A 21,819-nucleotide genomic window follows, 5' to 3' on the forward strand; every position below is an offset into this window, starting at 1 on the left:
GACTCTGCAATTTTGTGTTTATTGTATCGCTCTTTGGTGAGGTTTTGCAAATGAAACTCGCCCACAGACAGCGCAGAACATTAGGTTTGCCCTCCTGACCCAAACAGGTGCCATCCATTCTGTGAAAACACTTTCCCTCAACCTTTCCTCCAAATAAGTATCAGCCACTCTGTATGCTAATTTTGCCTGTCACAAGTTTGGATGCTATTATCAGTGGGGTCAGATGCTTTCATTTGGTGGGACACACACACACACACACACACACACACACACACACACACACACACACACACACACGCGCACCTTTGACCCGAATCCTCACGGATGATGGGAATGTATGGCTCATGTGCTGAGTACAATAGGAAGGGCTCACTCACTGTAATCTGCCATTCCCTTGAGATCAACTCCTCACAGGTGTTGGAAGATAATATTGTGAAAAAGTCTATTCATCTCAATCAAAACCATTCATTGCTGCCATGAACAAGAAACACCACCTAATGTTACTTCATTCTAGAAGCTGCCAACAGGATGAATGTTGTGGAGTTTTACCGCAGACCTGCAGCCATCAGATTCAGGACCGCAGTCCCAACGCTACATTTCTAGGAGTTTTCTCTGAGATCCAAGTTCTGACAATAAGTACAACATTTGCTGTTTTTTCTGATAAATGCCTCTTGTGTTCGTGCGTGCTACTTTGTCCAAAATCCATCGAGTAATTTTCTTTCCCAAAATCTATTTACGTTAGTCTGGCAATGGTTCAAATCTGCCAAGGTCCAATTTCACTCTGCAGATTACCTGGACCCCTTTCTTTTCAGTCTGACACCCAACAGCTTCACCCTGCCTTGCAGATCACAACCAATGGCTCATAAGGAGCAGGTTCAGTAATAGGATTGGCCCATAGTAACTGATGAACCAGAGGCATCAACTGTTGCTTAGGTGAAAAACCTGAAGGATTTAATCACTTTGAGGGATGAAAAAAAATATGCAATTATTTTGATTCAAAGAAACCAATTTATGATGGGCTTCTGACAATATTTGATAGCAGCAAGGCATCTGTATATACTGTATTTATTTGTGTCGCAAAACACCATGAATTCTCTAACTCCGACTGGGCATTTATCATGTGTTCCAGCTCTGATTAGTTGTTGCTTTGGAGGGGTTGTTGTTCTAATTACTTTTACATTTAAACCTGTTTTGTGTAAAAGCCCTTTTCCTTCTATAGCATTTATTAAATGAATCGGGAAACCTGAAATTAACCGTAAGACTCCCAAACACTTCACCTGATTGATATGTTTTGAGACGGTCATGTGAAAAGTTATTTTTACCAAATCACTTGTTTATAGAATCATCAGAATAGCAGCCCAAAAGCTGCAGTACTAATTCTACCATATGCTGTCTTGAAACGCCTGCCCATTCGGCTTACAGCAACTGATTTGTCTCTCGCTATATTTTTTAAATGTGTTCGAAGTCACTAGATATGTAAGGAAGGCTTACGTGCACAAAACACCCAGACTTGACACATGTCAGCATCTCAGCATGGAGTCCAAATCAATGCCATTTCCTTTCTCTGTTTTATGTTCTCCATTCAATATGTGCTTCTCCCTGTTTCTCCCCTCGGTATTCCGTACACATTTACACCTAGTATATCTACCGTTATTTTATTAGTTTTCCAGTACATTTTCCACTCAGGTCTGAAAGCTTCTACTGTAGCTACATGTAATCACATCACTCAAGCCCGACACTTGTCATCATCTTGGTGAGCAATCCATATCGAAAGCTTCTTGCCACTACCGGCTACCCTCTCTTCTCTCACGCTCCCTCCTATCTCTTACCTCATTCTTGTCTTTTTTCCCTTCTTTAACCTGGTGCTCTTCCCATATCTGCAGTGATTGTATTAGTTTTCCAAAGACATCGTTTTGTGCTGGAGCTTCAGGGCAATGAAGGTTAAGTGGGTGCGGCAGCATTCAGCGCTATGTGATCCCTTGAAATCTCTCCTTTGGGGAAACAGTGGGCAATTCTTTATATTAAAGTTGCTATACTCTGCCCTTATTCAGACATTTCTTTGATGCGGCTCCACTGGGAAAATCGTTACACATCACAAATTGTTTTACCGGCATTTGAAGTTAGGGGTTATAAGAGTGTCTTCTTAGTATTTTATCAGCAGTCCGGCGAGGTTAGTTTAGGTGTTGGGAAAATGTTATCCACAATGTTACAAAAAGCAGGAATATTCTTGTATTTAATAAAGACTGTGGTAATATAATTAAACATTAGGGTTTGAGTTTTTAATAAATTGGGATGGTTGATACATTTCACAATTTTTAGATGTATTGTCAAACAATTCAGGCGAACGAACAAAGGACCTTTGTTGATGATCATGAAACAAAATTCAGACCATTGTCAAAATTCAAAGTGCCATGCACTGGTTGTAAAAGGGGCATCTTCAGTCTGAAATAAGTAAACAGGAGCCTAGGGTACCATAAATATAAACCTTTCTAAATGCTTTGTTAGTACTCTCAGTTGCAACAAGAGTAATTTCGGGTACTTGGAGGCCAATTCAGTTAAATTATGATAGCAATATAATCCCCTAAAAGAAAATGGATAATGTTTCTATTAGTCCGTGATTTGAAATGTTGTAGAATGCCTTTGTTTAGAGGAAGTATCTCTGTAATAACCCTGTTTGAAGGACATCCTGGATTAATTGGATCAAACCTAGATAATAAAGACCTTTTATACCCTTACTATGCGTTTCTAACAGATTGTGCTGGATTATAACGTTCCAGTTTCAGCACTGCCATCACTTCCATTAGAATGATACGACATCCTGCAGCGGTGTCATCCTAAAACTGTCAAATTTGTTGAGCATGGGCAGAGAATTTCCTCCCCTTTTTAAAATGTAAGGAAAAAGGTGTTAAAAACAAATCCTGCATTGTTGATGTCCTTTACAAGGAGGTATCAGGGGAAATTAGTATTTACACTACAAAAGATATGAGGTCAAATGTTTCCCACCTCGGAGATCATTTACACCTGAGTTTCTGAGTGACCTAGATGCATTCTAAACAGCAACTCCAGGGTAGATGGCCTTTTTTCAGGTGAGGTATTCTTAAGAACTTAAGTCCCAAGGACCAATGTGACATTCAGAGTTATATCAATAGTTACACAAGCCAATAATTATGAGTACTGATAAACAAGTCATTACAATGTAAAAATGCCAAACATAACACTTTACACACTTTTTTTCAAATGCAAAACATTGCTTTTTCTCAGAATAGTTTATATACTGAGCTATTTCGTTATATTCAGGTGTAAATTTGAAATTAGCGGTGCCGGTAAATATGTCGGAAAAGTCCTGGAATGGCTGGAGGTTCTCATTCACCCCAATGCAAGTATTACATACACAGCCATGATCACTTATACCTGAGGCATCAGGTATAAGGCACTGTTGCATCAATATTATGCTGAGAGGAAATTTAGCGCTTCTACAGAACAATCCAAACAAATATCAAAACTGCTGTTGCCACTTTTTATTCTTATTTTTTTATCATTTTTCTTTTATCTTCACCAACTTGGTCAAACAGTTGATAGGCCAGCAGTCATAGCAGATGAATTATAGTTGTTTTATATATATATATATATATATATATATATATATATATGTATACAGGATGCATGATTTAATGCCTGAAAAATTACTTCTTTTTTTTTCGGATCATCAAAATAGTTGGCCAAAAACACTTTTGTGTCTTTTATACATTCAGACCCTGATTGCAAATATTATGCATGATGCTTAAAATGACAATAGGATATTTGATTACTTATTACTGATGTGATTGCCACGGTCAAGACTTGTGAATTGCATCATCATTCTATCATCTGTCTGAATTCGTCACTTGATGGTACAACCTGTCATGTCGTCCAACTTAAATAACTTTTTTTGCTACGACGATTCTTGCCACCTAGAACACTAGATTTTAAATCAATCGACTGCATTTATTCCACTATAAGGAGGATTAATAGTCACATTAGTTGCACTTATTATTATGCAACACAATGTCAAAGCTCAGTGTCATCATTTAGCCCATGCATCAGTGGGAATAAAGTTTGAATTAGTCTGACTCTGGACGTCTGACATAATGTAAACTTTGGTTACCTGCACCTTATTTTTGGCCAGCCAGTATTGTATGACCATGAGGTATAACATACAAAATCTGATAGTATCAAGAATCTATATATTATTTATGTTTATTTTGGTGAAGTAAATATATGATAAATTGAAACATAATGTATTAAAATATCATAATATTTTGCTGTGAAGTTGTATGTTCAAAATATCAAATGAAAAATAGGAGTTAAGAGCAACATTAGATAACACTGTAGATTTGGACTGAATTAAGTGGAGGAAGAGCAAGTCCATGCAGTGAGAGTACATTCTCAAGTCACCGGTGTCCAAAACCAAACTGAGTCATGTCAAATATAATGACATCAGATTTATGACTCACAGGGTGTTTGGTTTGTGAGCTCAGCTTTGATTGGTCCAGCTCTGCTCTTCAAAAACCACAGTAGCTTTGTGTGAAATGATGAAGCTGAACACATTCGATGAAAACAGATACATTTTCATCCCTTTCTTAAAAAGAACCGATAAATCGATTCGACCATCACTTGGTATTGTGCAATTTGTGTGAAGTTTTAAAGCCGGTTTTACGGAGGCGGAGAGAGCAAGTGAAGAATGGTTCAAAAACAATAGTGGCTGTGCGTTCAGTGAGATTCAAGGCGGACAAAAGTTAAGCTTATAGGGCTTGATATTCCGTAACACATCGATAAAAAAAGATTGGGAAAATGAAAACGGAGGAAGCAAAAGATTAATTAATACGGAAGAATGCATTTAACCCTAGGCTGTGGATCCATCTGCACTCCGGAGAAGAGAACTACTGAATTAAATCACATCTCATATCGTTGAGCAGTTCAGTGCTGAGCTGGGGTTCCCCTAGCAACAGTATCCGTGAACCTGCGGGCTTCTTCGCTCTGCTTCCTTTCTCCATCATCCTGTTCTCATTCACCTGAAAAATTCTCCCTCCAAGATTAATGTACTTTCCTTTTCTAACTCCTCTCTTCTGCTCCCATCTCTCTGTCATTTCTTCTCACTTGGTCTTGGATTCAAATGTTTCTCTCCTATTTTTCTCCTCTCCGTTCTTTCACACTCATACGTTTAATTTCATTCTCTTCCATGCCTCTATATTCTCTCCATTCTAATTACCTTTGCTGTTTCTCTCCACCTTGTCCTTCTCATTCAAATTGTTTGCTCTTGTCATTTTCTTTCTGCTCTCTCATTGTCATTCACCTGGGATGAATTCATCTGCCACCACATATTCTCCACATCTCTCCTCACAATCACACAATCTCACTCAGAGTGTGATTAAATTTCCTGCTAAATGTCATTTGCTTTATGAATAAATTAACTTGCAGATTTTTAGAACAAGTCATATGTATATATATATATATATACATATATATGTATATACAGTATATACAATACACACTAACACATATATATAAATATAAATAGAGCAAGAGAGACAGGGAGAAAGTGTGTGTGTGTGTGTGTGTGTGTTAGATATGATAGATATCTAATTTTGGCATGAAACTGCTCAATTTCACTGAGTCAGTGGACGGGAAAATAACAGGGGCTGTTCTGATTCAATCTATTTGGAACCACTTTGCAAGAACATTATCCCTTTACTGCCCAAGACCAATGGAGCCAGATAACAAAGATCTATTCTCCCACACCTCACTGTGCTACACTTCCCCATCCATAGCAGAAAAAAACTGTTTTCTCTCCTCCGCTTTAACAACAGGAACAACAATATTTGTTGGTGTGTGTTAGGTCAAAGGAAGGCCATAAATTGATGGAAACGCCTCCACATAATGTTTTTGTTTATTTGCATCTGAGATCATGTAAATGGAGGGAGCTGCAAAGGCCAGAAATGCTACATAATATTTCAGAAGCACTGTCTGGGACTCTGACTATAATGCAATAAATAAATAAATAACATTTTATCCGTGAATCACTGTGTTCCTGCTCCCTGTCATCCATTTTGTTAAATTTGACAGATCAGGACCTTACATGGTTTTACACATGCTCAAAGCTTTTCACTGTGGATGTCATTTTGCTGTGGGTCAATGTGTCCTAATTAGTGTTTTTTTTTGCTTCACCACCAAAATATATGCTATACAGTTTAGATATTTCTCAAAAACATAAAAACTTCTGCAGAATAATCAATTTCTCTGGTTCAACCAATTTGTGTATGCTCAATATATCTAATTTGACATATTATGAAAACAGAAGATGCTATAAGACAGCCAACCCAAGCCAACTAACAGTTTGACAATAAACAAATAATGTTCACAGTCAGGGGACAACAGATATTCCTAAATATTACCATTTACTGTTTCATATGCAAGTTTCAAATTCAAAGGTATTGATTGTGCAATTAAAGGGACCATTTTTTTTTAACTCCACAACAATCATATTCAATTTATTAAAAAAAAAAAAAGAAAATTAAAATTAGGCACAATATGCAGGTTAATCCTGGCCTATAGCCTAAGATACTCAATGTATTTAACCCTTTGTGTTGCTCCTATCCTGAGCCATGAGTCATGCATATACAGGTTTCTCTGGCTGGCTTCAGCGTTCTGATGACCCTTGGAGCTTCTAGATCATCTGCATTTCCCTTTGCAACAAGTGAACACATAACATTAACTTCAGTTTACTGTATTGAACAAAAGGTGGAGCTGGAGAGTTTCTGGTTAAAAAGATCAGGGCGATCAGCTGACAGGTGTGTTTATGCTGATTTCGCTATTGATCCAGGCATCATTTCAGAACCAGCAGGGATGAATAATTGTGCTTCATTGTTTACATCTGCCCTTATTGGGGGTGAAGTCTATGAATACCCATGACTACTGTCTTGACTTGACTTTGGAATGAGTGTTGCATGAAAACAGTCCTGAATTGATATTCTTACTGGTGCATATTTCTGTTTGTCCTATTTTTCTGGAGTTAGTTGGTAGGAGAGAAGATAATACAGAGAATTGGGTAAGATGGAGGAGGTTGATTCAGTGTGGCGACCCCTGAAGGGAAAGCCTGAAGTAAAAATGTTAACCATGTCTACCAAGACCTCGTTGCATCACATTTCTTGTGAATGGTGTTTTGACTGTATGAACGCAGGAAAGCAGCAAGGATCAAGTCAAAGACATGGATTCAATATGGAAGATAAAGGTTTTGTCAGGGGTAAAGACTAAAAAGTCAGGTTGTATATTTAGCATCTTTCTCTGACAACACTTTTTACACTATCTAGAGTTACATTTTTATATTTTTTTCTCAATAATGATTTGGGACTGTGATCCCAGTAGTCAATTCGAGATAAAGCCAATGCACCATGACATCAGTTTTCAAAATTGCTACAGGCTGTGCTGCTCCATGCTGCTGCTAGTGTTCCGCTGGAATGTGCAGTCAGTGAAGATACTGAATGCAAATGCTGGTTTAGCATGGCAGAAGTATTTTATCTCCCATGAATGTGTGTGTGTGTGTGTGTGTGTGTGTGTGTGTGTGTGTGTGTGTGTGTGTGTGTGTGTGTGTTTGTACCACTACCACTTTTGGTAGTTTTATTAAAGCCATGTTAGAATACCATCTTCTACTGTTCATTACTTTAACTTTTTGAAAACTGATAGCATCCGTAAGAAAAAAATGACCCTTTTTTCAAGGCCACTGATTTTGGGAGCTTTGATAAGATAATGAGGGCATTGTTTAAAAGGCTTTCCTGGAAAACAATGCTTTTTTTTTTTTTCCAATCTTCTTTTTGTGTTCCATGACTGGAAAATTTGTCAACTTTTTTTTTTAGGTTCTCAAGGTTTTCCATAGTAAAAGGAACACTGGTTACCCTTGTATATTTACAATAAATCACTATGCTTTTCAGATTTACTATTTTGAATAAAATTACAAAACAAAGCAGTGAAATATAAATACCAGATTTGTTCCTACCTTCAGGATCTGGCATCTCTCGGAGTTGCAGGCGATGTCCTCACAGGGATGAAACATGCCAAGAGTAGCACAGTTCAGCAGGATCACCAGCATGGATGCTCGCTCGAACCACGTAAAGAAGGCAGTTAAGGAATATAACAGGCAAACAACGTCCGTTATATCAAGTCAAAAGCTTTAAATAACAATCCGAAAACAACACTTCATACATTTTATTTGCATTGTCCAGTGACCTCAGCCTGTTTCATTTTGAAATCCCTTTCAGAACGTGCAACACATCAATATGCTCCCTCTCCTAAACCTAAATATGTTTTTGAATGGGAAAAATTAACCGGCTTGTTATCTGACACCCACTCGTGGCTGACTTTGCTCCTCTTTCTCCCGCTTAAACAAACACCTGTTTGCAAAGGCAAGCCGGAGATGTTGTTAGGGACGGTGCTTCGGAGGCATTTGAAAGCAGGGGGAAAAAAAGGGGCCGGCTTAGGAAGATTAAGCCACAGTCCCAAATAAAGAGTTTGAGAATGTGCACACATCTTGATGGATAGCACAAATATTTGATAGTCCATGGAGTTGAAGTTGCTATCTCTGGTTTAGTGAGGCTAAATACCTCTCTGAGATATGTGACATTAATTAATGATTAGAGAAACATAGATAAAGTTGATACTGTTCAACTGCAAACCACACACGAAATGTGATGCATACGAGTTGCATTCATAAATGCAGACACAACCAAGTATGTTATGGATGATCTCTGCAGCCACAGTCAGCACCCTGCTGCAATCTGGTTAACTACATTAGACAGAATAGACTGTCATCCAAGAGTGTGTGCGTGTGTTTTATTTGTTTCTTCACAAAGGCTGCGAAGATAAATGACCTGCCTGTCTCTTATCATATTAGAAGCACTTGCACATTCATCCCTGTGACCCATAATGCAGCTGGGTCAGCATGGCCCCTCAGCCTCTCAGCCCCCTCAAAGAAATGAGCCAGACTTTTTAATTGTCAAATCAATCACAAGACACCCGAGCAGAGTAAAGAGATGCAGTGAATAGAAAAGATAGCACCTCACTTATGTCAGTTCAGTCTGTGCGTGATAGTCAATTATCGGTGCAGTAGAGATGATATGAAGAGTGATTTTGTGATTAATGTATAACAAAACAAGCAAGGCATATATAATGACTTACAATGACTTACAATGACTTACAAAGGTCAGAGGATCATCACAATCAATGTGATAGTCATTGATGATTTAGGTGATAAACAGTCAGGGCTGATCAAAATACATAAAGGATCATTCTACAAATGTAAATAGATTTTCTTTGTGGATGGATGCCACAGTACTTGAGCGGAACAGGACACTTTTCACCTTGCATTATCGTATTGTGTAAAACATCCTGTTATTGCCCTTCACATCTGTAAAAGGAATTACCGAAAACCAAAGCCAATTTGCATGCATGTGCCAACCCGCTTGGCCAATAAAGCTGATTTGTCAAATGGCAAAAGTCAGCTCTATTGTCAATTTCTCCACACGTGCCAGATATACAGAGTTGAGAGGACATTTCTCACTATAATAATAATAATAATGGCGTGCACGTTAAACAGTAGAGTGCATAATGAACATTAAACAAAATATACATTTGGAAAAGTGAAATGAGTATATGGAAACTTTAGCTCATGATTATTCAAATAGGTACTTCTTCGATAAAAAAATATGTTACTATTTCAAAAGAGCTGAGAGTAAGAAAACAGCTCACCTCTGATATGTTAGAAAAAAAAAGGTTAAAACTTGTTATTTCATATTTTAGTGGGCCATATACAGGGGTATATATAAGAGGTTGTTTCTCGAGATTGAATTTATTTTGTTTCATACATTTAGAAATTATTTTTACTCTTACAATGTAGAGATAAAGTAAAACAAGATTAAAACAAAAGTCATTTCAATTAGTCCAATTCTAGGCCAAGGACAGAAAAAGATAGTCAACAACATGCCAAAAAGAAATGCAAATACAATGCTAGCTACATGAGCTTGACGGTGAAGAAAAAAGCAAACAAAGTTTATCTGAAATTTGTATAAGTGATACTCCTTTAAAAATAGTGTTTAGACATAACATCCCTACCCAATGCCTCCAAATGGCAAAATATGATGGGTGACCGAACTAAAACACTCGGTATAAATGCTTTACAAATCATAGTCTTACTGTGAGCCCTATTTTTAAAATCTAATTCCAATTTCTGTTAATTTCCTGTCGACCGCTGGTCTGGGGTTACACTAAGTCGTTGTACGAAGCCTTCAAAACTTATTTCTCCTGTCAAAGTGATAAGTATGCTCGACAAGATAATTTTTTTACATCCCTTCCGTATGAGAGCCATCTGCAGTGAAATACAATTAAAAGTGAAGGGTCTTAAGAGTGTTTTTACATAATCAAATGGCAAAGGTTTCTTCAGGCCAAATCATTGAACAGGATTCTGCAAAACCCAAACCATGAGAAAGAGAATATTTCAGGAACTCTACAATAACCTCAAAACTGAAATGACTGATGACACTTGGACTGTAATTTGCAGCACCTCAAGACGGAAAGTCTCGAAGAAAAAAACGAGATGTGGGGGGGAACGGGTGTGTGTGTGTGTGTGTGTGTGGGGGGGGGGGGGGGGTCACAGGTTCATCCTGGACCGGTCGCAAGTCGATCACAGAAACACACGAAGACACTCTCCCTTCACATGTCTGAGCAATTTTTGGTTTACAATTAACCTGCTGCACGTTTGCACAGACAGGGAAAGAACATGCAAAACTCCACACAGCATGTGAGCCATAAGAACCAGCCACTGCAACACTGTGGCGCTGCGGTGGTTAGCGCTTCCACCCGACGGCAAGAAGGACCCCGGTTTGTTTTCGACAAAGGGGACCATTCTGTTTGGAGTTTGCATGTTCTCCCGGTGTCTGCATTGATTTCTCCGGTTTTCTCCCACAATCCACAAAGATTAATTGGAAAAAATTGGGAAAAATTGCCCTGAATGTGTGGGTCCGTGTTTGTCTCTGTATATGTGGCCCTGCGATTGACCGGCGACCCATCCAGAGTGTATCCCTCCTATCGTCCGATGACAGCTGGGATAGGCTCCAGCGTCCCCCAAAACCCTGAGTGCAGGATAAGCGGCAGACGATGGATGGATGGATATTTGTTCGACTTAAACGGGAAGTCTGATATGTCCAGTGTTTGTCTCCATCCCTAAAGACTTCCCTCTTTCCATTAAATGGCCTCTAATCTTTGGCACCGGACAAATATTATGTACTGAAGTGCTTTGCCAAGAAATACTTGGCAAAAAACAGATCCACTGCAGTGGTTCTCACAGAGTATTGAATCGGCGTATCGAATAAGCAATGCAAGGTGAGGGACTTGAAGAAGGTTAGCACCAGGAGCCTCACTAGCCGGATTATGTCGCACACTGGCTGATGCACAGAAGGAGCCAAATGTCCAAAGGGATGCAATTAAAAAAGATCAGTCAGTATGAAGAGTGGGATGATTAAACGGGAAACAAAAACACTCCGGAATTGTACTTGGTGGCATTAAAAGTTTTGGGAGCGCAAGCTGTTGTTGCATTGCACAGAAACATCGACAAAAGCTTGCTAAAAAGAATGAAGAAGGCGGGGCTAATTAAAATAATGAGCTTCATGGGTGTTTATGTCAAGGCTATGAGACCCCGCGCTTTCATCGTAGCTAAAGTTACCATGATCCGAGCTCAGCAATGCTATTTTTGGTTCCGGACAAAACAAAACAAATTAACTAAGTAAACTTCTCCTGGCCTGGGAATCTAGGACATAACGGCAGGTTCATCACTACTGTCTCCGGGAGAAGAGAATGAAACTTGCCCTCATTAAGACATTTTGTTTACTTTATCCGCAAGAGTCAGCTTGAAAACTTTACGACAAAGCTGACAACACCACAACACCACAACAATTTAGAACTCAAATTAAACAAACAAAGTAATAATAGATTAGTGTTTGTGCGCCACAGTCAAATTGAGATCTTACGAGCGAATAAAATGTATTATTAATATCAGGGTCTTCGAAAGGACATCTTATATTCATGCAGACTCCTAATACAGCATGTCCATCAAGACGAGAGCAAAAGAAAAGGCAATTACAAATAATTTTATTCTTACGACTGTGTCTGACACGAGTCTGAGGAATGGTAGTGGAAGTTTGTCATAAAAAAATCTGCTTCTCGATGCATCTTTTTTTTTTTCCAAGGGCTTGCTATATATCCTGAAAGCTTTAGTTGATACCACTGTTTAAATGGTTTGATAGGTTTATGAAATATGGATCTAATAAGTATTTAAGCGCAATTTCATTTTTGAATTGAATGAATGCCTATTAAGTATATCAATAGGTTTGTTGTTTGACCAGCACTGTAATTTGCAGCATCAATATTTTTTTTTTCCAATTAGTAGGCCAAATTGAAGAGGTATTTAAATAAATCTTTTTGTAACATTACCTGATTTGTGTCAGAAACTTATGCAAAAATGACTTTCAGCAATGTCAAAGAAAAAAAAAAAGTAGAGTGAAGTGTAAAGATGAAAGATCACAAAATGTAATTTCCACATGAGAAAAGGAGGTCAACAGAGAGGTTGGGGGGGGTTGATTTCCTCATCGAGAAATCATTCTAAATAAATGAAGTCACAAGAGTACTTCTGATCACATCTGCAAGATCTAAAAGCATGTGAAAATAACTTGCCATGCAGGCACTGCAAAAATGTGGAAAGAATTCATTGAGGATGGATGCGAAAAGCGCTGAAAGCCTCACAGGCCTCAGCATCAGGTGGAAAAAGAAGACGGGTTGATTGAAATGCCCTTGAAAACTAATTAAATAAAATGCACAGGAAGAATTATTTACTCTAGCTTAAAAAAAAAGAAAGGAGGGAATTTACTGGAAGAAAGAAACCCTGATGAGAAAAGAGATAGGGATGAAGCAAAACATTAAATATGAATCATGTGACTATTTAAAATCAATAACTCTTGCTCATTCACTTGCTCTGTCTTTCCAGCTAGGGGACTGTAATTAAATAGTAGAAAAAACAGTACCAACATACACCTTCACTGTGTCAGCGTATAAACAAGCGGTGAAGCCCCGAGAGACGGATGCAATTAGAGGAAAGATACACAAAGATATGCTCTGTCGAAAACCCAGAAGGGGAGAATTTGGGTCGACATGGCAAACACACATACCTTCATCACAAAGGAAATATGATAAACTTAACACCTGGAAAAGCATCACGTTCCGCTGTTTTGGATTCTTACCACCCGTTCCCCCGAATGCCTTTCTTCTTGTCTAATGAAGGAAGAAATATGTATGCATCATGTCCCCCTCCTCCACAGCCTTTCTTACCACACTGCTGATTCACTCTGATCTGATACCAGGACATAAAAAAAAGCAGGGGAGACAGGTGTGTGTGTGTGTGTGTGAGAGAGAGAGAGAGAGGGGGGGGAGATCAGGGATGAAAGAAAGAAAGGCAGCAAATTTATAAGAGTTTGCTTTTCTAATAAAGTTTCACGTCATCTCATCAAGTTCCCCACTGCTCGTATTTCTTTCATGAGTGGGGAAATTAATCCACCGCCGGGAGAAATGATCTGGATGCAGCAAGACGGCAATCAATACAGACGAGGCTTCCTGAATTGATATTATTAATTTTGTTTACTATAAGTCAACCTGAACGTGTTTCAGCATCCATCTCTGCTTTCCACAACGCCCAGGCTCCCAGTACAGTCCCTCACTGAATCAATATCCTTCACTGAGGTGCAAAGCCTGACATGATATTACAGTAAAACCAAGCAGACTGGTCATCATCTGATCCAACATTTGTTGAATCGATTCCCTCCTGCACTGGTCGCACATTCGTCTCGAAAAATGAGGTTACATCTCTAGAACTAGGTCTTTAATTTCAAATGTATCTGGAATATGCACTTCTGTATTAATTATACCATTAGATACTCCTGGACCAATCAGTCTGCTTTTCCTGAGAGCTGCCTCTTCACATCACTCCAAATCTCATTAACACTTCAATAGGTGTTTCAGATGTATAGCACCATCATTATTCAACTGCATAATATAAACTACCCATTAAACTCTTCAGAAATGGCTTGAAGTGAGTGGTACTTTATAAAGTATATGGAACTTTTTAATGAGAAAACAGAGGAAATACCAGTTAGAATAAAATCCCACTATTACAATAATGTGGAAAATGCAATAACGTCATATCAAAAATAACAAAAACAAGAGGATTATGGATTTCACAAAATATATGTTGGTTGTGACTGCACTAAACCATGTTATTTTTAGACCAAAAAATAGATAAATGTCAAAAATCCAGTACACAATAGCAGCTTCACAATAACATCTTCAAATGTACAGTAATTTATAGTTATTTTCTCTGGGAGGTATAGCTTGCTTGGTGCTCAATGAGCCATCATTAATAATTTTCCTTGTTGGTGTCTGAATGGTTACATATTTGAAATGACCTTTCAAAATGAACAAAGCGTGTTTGAAGAGATTATCAAAATACCATAGAAGATGACAAATTTTATCCTACGTGAGTTTCGGTGGTATACCTTAGCTGATGCCTGCCCCTTCCCCAGAAAACATGTGGATTTGGGCCCCAGTGAAAACTGCTTACCCTATAAAGTACCAACCCAGCGCTCTCTGCTTGACGCAACCTGGTGAAACTCTGGTTCTTGCAAAAAAAAATTATAAAATTGTCCCGCTGATCCCTAAAGAAGAACCGCTCAGGCCTTTCTTCTTGATTAAAACCCACTATACCCTGAAGTTCAAACGTGATGCGCCAGCTAGCACAAAGATTCTAGACAGGTAGCATCTTGGGAAAGTAAAGTTAGACGAAGGAGAGGTGCAGTGACATTTAACCAAATGTGTCACACTGTTGTCTTCCTAAAAAGAAAATTAACCAGGGTTTGGAAATAAATCTCTTGCACTTGTAATTCACCTTTTATAAGGTGTTGAATTCTATATAGGAAAAGTATTTGTGTGTATCATTAATAATTGGTAATGCAGGACCATTGGTAATGCCGCTGCAAGCTCCTTGCAGGAGCTCCATGGCCTGGATGGTTGGGAACCTTCAGCACTGAAATGTTAAGAGATTTTCCTTTTTTTTTCTTCAACATATCAAAACAGTAACAAAATGTATAACTGCTTGATTTTACAAACCGGCGATTAAAGAATAACCATGATGCATCCTTGATTTAAAGCTGACATAAGGTCTTTGTCAGACCTACAGGTCTGGCTGAACTCCAGCAGTAAAATGATATACCCTGTTTTTCATAGGCCAAAGTAATATAATTCAATAATGGACAATGATTCTGTCATAAATCATGCCCATTAAAAGGCCATGGTTACATACATTGAGTCAGTATCACGATGTGATAGTATCTAAATGCCATTCCCCTGAGGCTATTAAACAGCGCCGTCTATGCAACGTGTTAGAATGAAGAGTAAAGAGTTGTCAATACATATTATTTATTTATTATTATTATTATTATTATTAAAATCTTAAATTATTATTTTTGGTGGGTTTGTTGTGTAGTCAGCAGAGGTTTGTTATATCACTTAGTGCCAGGCAGTATGCCTGCACCACAATGTTGTTTTCCCTAGCTGCTGATAAAAATACTTGAGAAAACACTATGGAGGGCCCTGTCATTTTAGCAAAAACAACAAAATGTCAAAGGATCAGAAATCTTTGGGGAGACACTGTTTAAAAAATATCTCCAAGAAGAAGAATGCTGACAACCAAGTCAGACTTCTCTCTTTCAGCTCATCTATCACGGCCTCATTCACTTTTCCTCCACAGCTCATGACAACCGGTCCCTCTTTATGGGTTTATTTTCTTGGAGAGAATAGTCTCTTCTTATGAGGACAAACTTTACAAAGGTAAAACACCAACTATTTGAAGGTGAGTGAAGCAGGATGGCAAGAAAGCTCAGGATGAAAAGTCAGGTTTATCCGTCAAGTCCAAGAGCAGAGCTGTGAAGGCTAAGAAGCTCGTACCTCTCATCAGCTCTCCTTTCCCTTTTCTTTGTTTGTCTCTTCTTCCTGCATTTTGGTCTGGTGTGAAATCCTCCCTCAAAAAAAAACAAAAAACAAAAAAAAAAACTTTGGGGTGGAGAAAGAATGCTGAACATGCGAGAACGACATCTTAAAAAAAAAGAGAACAAAAAGAAAGTGCTAGGATGTTCATGAAATATTGAGGGTGACTGTTTCAGCCCTTTGTAATGTGGCGTCTGTCATCGCGCATGAATGTGTGTATGAGTGTTGATGTGTGAATGCATGTATTAATCTGGTTGTGACAAAAGGATCACTGTTGTCTGGGGGAAGGAAAACAATACTGCAATCGATCAGCCTGCACATCCCACAACTTTGCCACCCTTCTACACCACAATTTCTTCATGGTATTGATATTCAATAATCCAAATTACCGAAATAATAAGTGGTAGCTACTTGTGTAAATTCACCGCTTTACGGATCTCATGTTCATTAGTGGGGAAATGAGTTTGATTCACTAAATATTCATAAAGGGATATGCACACTACAAACTTCTGTCTTACACAGACCTCTCCAAGAATTAAAGTATATTTTTCTGTAAATTTTAAGTTTAGATTGTTTATTTGAAATGAAGACTTGGTCCAGTCGGGGTCCTAATCGATCTGCAGTTCTCCCGAGTTCCAGATTGGATTTTATCTAAGTCACAGTCACGGGAAAAAAAGCATCAAATTGGTAAAGCAAGACATCAAACTCAGCTACAACCAAAATGTTACCTATAATCTTGTCTTTGGTGTATTTTTTAAAATGCAATCTAGTACACAACAGAAAAAAAGCATAACTACAGCGACTCCTCTTAGAAGCTTTTAACCAATTTTTGGAAATATTTTCTCTCCTCCAAAATATACACCCAAAAATCTTTACGAAACCTGTGAAGAGAGCCTGTGGATTACCTTCAGTATGCAGACCCTGACTTCTGGAAAGAGATTTCCTTATGCATTTTTTTCCCCCCAATGAAATTCAGCTTTTCAGCTCAACTGACTTGTTGCACTGTATTTGAGTAAAGGCAGACTTGTCAATGGTCAATATTTTGAAAATCCATCACATCAGATGAAAAAAAATCTAGATTGTGAAAACCGCATTACAGACCCCCGTGTCTTCAAGATGTCCGTCCAAGCTTCAGATGCAGGTATGAATTGGAAAAAAATGTAAATATAAAAGGAGATAAAAATTCCCACAGGTCTTGAAAATGTCTGAATTTTTGACAGTAGACTGCCAAAAAGTGAAGCTTAACATTAGGCTAATAAATAAGCTTCTTCAGCTACAGTGAGTGGCGCAGCTCTTAGCAGCGGTACAGCCAATCTTGACTCATGGCATGGAAAATCCTGCCGGTGTAACACTGCATTCCCCCCGCTTGCTGACAAGGTTTATCAGAAGCCTGAGTCAGGAGCTGGAGAGTTAGAAGTCAGAGAAATAGCGGAATATTGTTGCACCGCCTGTATCAGTGGGTACCGTATGTGAGGCGGGTTGGAAAAAACAGGCAGGAGCCGAGTGGGGTGGATGGAGCGGAAAAGAAAGATGAGATGTGAAAGACAGAACCTGTGTGAAAGAATGAGAGATGACGGGAAGGAAAGCAAACATTGCAAACCTGAGAAGCGAAAAACTGGCAGGAAGTAGCAATCCTCTAGGATGTATTACTCAGAGTGAGAGTCGGGGGCTTTAGAACCGACCACGTGGGGAAAACATGCACAACCTGGCATCAGCATTAAACTTACCGAGTCACAATAATGATAAACTCAGCTTTCACCAAAAGATGTAGTCCCTTTACAGCGGAGACTAGTTTGCTTCGTGGTCCCTGCTCTTGAATATGGATGATTGCAGTGAACACAACATTATACCAACACGACGGGGTCTCTTGTCGAAGAAAAATATGAAGAGATCAATCTCAATATAAGAGTGCTGAGAGACAAGAGTTGGCTGACGGATAGGGATGTCAAATTTGAGCCTAACAAGTTTTTCAGCATTGCCCTTTTGGGGTATAAAGGATGTGGCCTTTGCTGACACATGACGCTCAAGGTTCGTCACAAAGAGTTTAACTTATGGAAAATTTGCATCAAAGTGGCAGTGGGTGGGGAGGAGATTCTAATGGACCTAATGCACAAACATCCACTTTAAGATGCACATGCATCTTTCTCATCAGCCAGAAAACAACCCAGTATCAGGGCTCTGTGGACTGTGAGTTGCTAAGCAACGCAGGCTTTCATTGGGAAGTACTGTGAAAGTCACGTCTCTATTGCTGTGGTGTCTGAAACTAAAGTGATGGAGCAGAGTTGTCACAGACACCGAGTAGAACTTTGAGCAAGAAACTTCCTCCCCCCGCATCCAGCATTTCACTTGTACTCAGGCTGCTGCAGCTGCAGAGCCATCGGTCCTTGATTTATTGTCAAAGACTAATTTTGGATGACTTTTGCTGTCATCTGGCCAAGTAACACATCTACACGGGAAGGTTTTGGAAAATATATATGACTATACTTTAAGAGGCACAATCATAAATTATGCGGTCATTTATCAACAGCTAATGGCACCATTAAATGAAGAAAACAAGGGCATTGACTGCAACTGTGATACTATGGCACAGATATTCTAAAATAGTTTTATTGATACTTTTTCAACTGAGCAGGTCTCATCAATACTGACATTATAATCAGTGACAATATATTTCAAATTTCAAATTGACAGAGTTCAGTTTCACTTATTGTACAATTTTGATGGCAAAGTGCTGTGTTTAGAGCCACGGCGAACAATTACTAAAATGATAGCGTATTTTCTGTTATATACTTTGTAGGAGCTGCTTTGGTGGGAAAATACACAGAAATATAATTTCACGCTGTAGTCGGCAGAGTGACAAAGATGGAAAATTGCTGGAAAAACAGCACTAAATGCCATTTTGAAGTCATGTCCTGTATGAATATATTTGCTCAGTGAAAAGTTAGTAGAAAGCGTACAGTAAACTGAACATTAATTTGTAGCTGCTGCTTGTAAACCAAAGGATAAGGATTATAGTTTTGTGATTGAGCACAAAGTGAAAGCCTGGTAGTTTCAGGATTTTGGAAGAAAAACATGTTTTTTTTTCCAGCTGACATTGTCTATAACTGTCACAGCTGCACTCTGAATGTGGACATCTTCTGTGCAGACGGTAGCTGCCCACACACAAACTTTCCACTTGAGCAGATTAAATAGACAACACCTTTTTGTAGTGTCAGACTGAATTTATATTGTTTGGCACTATTTTTTCCCCTCTGGAACAATTTCAAGAACAGGATTATCTATTGTTTAAAGCATATCTACTCATTTAATTTACACCCTTTATTGAATGTATCAATTCAGAGGTTTAAATGAAAAACATGAATCTTTGCTGAGGATTAGACAGTTTAGTATAATGTTTATCTTGCTTCTGATTACCAGTCTCAGCAATCTTAATAGAATTACAATACAGTCAAACATTATAGCAGACAGACTGTTTGTGGTTTGACCCCAATAATTGAGTATTTGAAGAGAGGAAAGATGAAGCTGGTGCAAATACTGGTTCAATCAGGACAAACCACCACCATAACATTAAATGCCTTGGTTTAATGTTTTATGGTACAAAATTACTACAGATACTTTCTTAATACTGAAATAGAATCACAGAGATTCTCTCTCACATATACACACACACAGAGCTCCTGGTGGACAGTGCTCTCAAGTTTCTTGGTTAGCAGATGTGCATTCGTCAGACAAGAGCCAGAACTATATCTGGGGGCTTGAAATTTGCAGACCCCATGAATTCCTGCAGAAGTCACTCCTATGCAGTATTACTTGTGCATACCTTTCAATGCATTTTGTACTGTAACGATACATACTGTATACTTGGGACAGGAAAATGGGGGTTTTCTTGTTATTTAAAAAGAAAATGAAAAAGACACATTTGTTTTATAATTGTAAGCCATCTATGCAACATCAAATTGCCTCCAGATAATTATGCAGAGTATTAAATGGTGTGTTTTTTTTTTCTTCTTGTGAATCTGAAACCTTAAATGTCAAAGTCAGCATGTAATCAAAAGGTACAACTTAAGACATTCATTTTTGACTGCTTTGATTGTTCGGAAAAAAAAAAAAAAAAAAACGGCTTCAGAAAGGCAAAGGTCGGGCACTTTTTCAATTCCCTGCTGTTTTTCATTAAATGAGCATCCACTCAGTCACTCTCTCAATTTCTGTCCTTAAGATACAGCTGTGGCTGATGATTTCATTCATAATCCAAGCTATTCAGAGGCCTCCCTCCATTCAGGGGAATTAGCATTGAATGCCGGATGCACAGAGAAAACACATATGTAGACACAAGCGCCTAGGGAAATCTGGTTAAATGTCACTGCAAACAAATAGAATCCAAATTCTTTGGGGAGAGGAAAGAGAAAAACACACGTCATGCAGCATTGACAGGTTAGCTGGAGGTCAGCTTGCAATGGGAGGATGGAAGAAACAGTAAAAAAAAAAAAAAAAAAACGGTGAAAGTGGAAGAGGAAAGAATGCCTTAACTGAAAATATCTGAATAGAAGGAAGTTACGATATGAGAAAAATGCAGTTCCGCGCCAGAGTCAGCATGATTAACAGGAGGTCAGCTTTATCAATGTAGCTAATCTGGCCTCGGACCAGATGACAGGCTAATATTAGGGAAGTAAGCAGAGGCATGCTACTGTAATTTTCATGTATTTCACACAAATGCAAACACAAAGACTCACAACCGCACTCACAAGTTTATCACATCATAGCTCTTGCACGCTAAGGGATATCCATGTGTCTAAATATTTAGGGAATGGGAAAAGCCAATTAGTAATCATTGCTAACAACTTCTTTGCATGCCCATATAAGCATTTGATAATATCAAAACAGAGGAAATGGTGACCTGGATCCATTAGTATTGAGTGGGTAAAAAAAAAAATCATGAATACAGAACTTCACTGCTCCTCAGTATGTTGGAGGAGGACTACTTTTTTTTTTTACTCACATTTGATGCTAAGCTATTACTGAGTATGAAAGAGGCGCACTGATTGTGTGATTTACATTAAATATAGATCGTACATTGATCGATATTTAATCCATGTCTTGAGTCCAAATCCACTTAAATTTGATTGTCACCCCCCCGGAAAGAGCAAATTATTGCTAACATGTATCGCTTTTGCTGAAGTAGCTTCAGACTTCCACAAGGTTAGTTTTCACTAACTAACAAGTTCTTGTGCCGTTTAAAACTTCCTCTCTTGAAATTGTCAAAAGAATGAAAGTCTCATCCCGAAAAATCGTGGGTTAAAAGCTCCTGTGACAAGACTGAAGTCACTCTTGCTACTCTACAACAGTTCTAAGCTGTGAAGGCTTTTTTTCTCAGCTCAAGGTTTTTTCAAAGAGAAGAGCACAGGCTGTTTTCATTGTCTTCTGACAAAGTTCACCCATAAATCACAAACAAGCCCATTTTCTTTTTCTTTTTGTTTTGTTTTTACTATTCTGGGGGTTCCTTGCCAGGGGAGGTTACTGCTGATTGGCTGCTGTTAAATCAAGCTATTAGAGTACAGACTCTGGGGAGAGATAGTGGGTGGTGAGCATTTCATTTTATTCCGGACGTATTTTAAAAAATAGTTAAGAAAGAAAAGGTATGCGCAGCTCTGTCTTTGCAGATTCACGTTCTTTGTGAAATGCAAGCATTTTATCATTGACATGACTGAACAA

At 38.5% G+C, this 21,819-nt stretch overlaps 1 protein-coding gene across 1 annotated transcript in view; it reads right to left on the bottom strand.

The window, feature by feature from the left end:
* cacna1g (calcium channel, voltage-dependent, T type, alpha 1G subunit) overlaps positions 1-8,180 on the bottom strand; it is a 148,587-nt gene extending 140,407 nt beyond the window's left edge. Inside the window, exon 1 of the mRNA XM_086141011.1 lies at positions 8,030-8,180. Coding sequence (XP_085997137.1) covers positions 8,030-8,122 — 93 coding nt within the window. The 5' untranslated portion in view covers positions 8,123-8,180. The remainder of the gene's footprint in view (positions 1-8,029) is intronic.
* Between the last annotated feature and the right edge of the window lie 13,639 nt (positions 8,181-21,819).

This window comes from Fistularia commersonii, chromosome 33 (genome assembly GCF_037954325.1).
Source record: "Fistularia commersonii isolate RoL2024-O1a breed Wild chromosome 33, RoL_Fcom_v1.0, whole genome shotgun sequence".
NCBI lineage: Eukaryota > Metazoa > Chordata > Actinopteri > Syngnathiformes > Fistulariidae > Fistularia > Fistularia commersonii.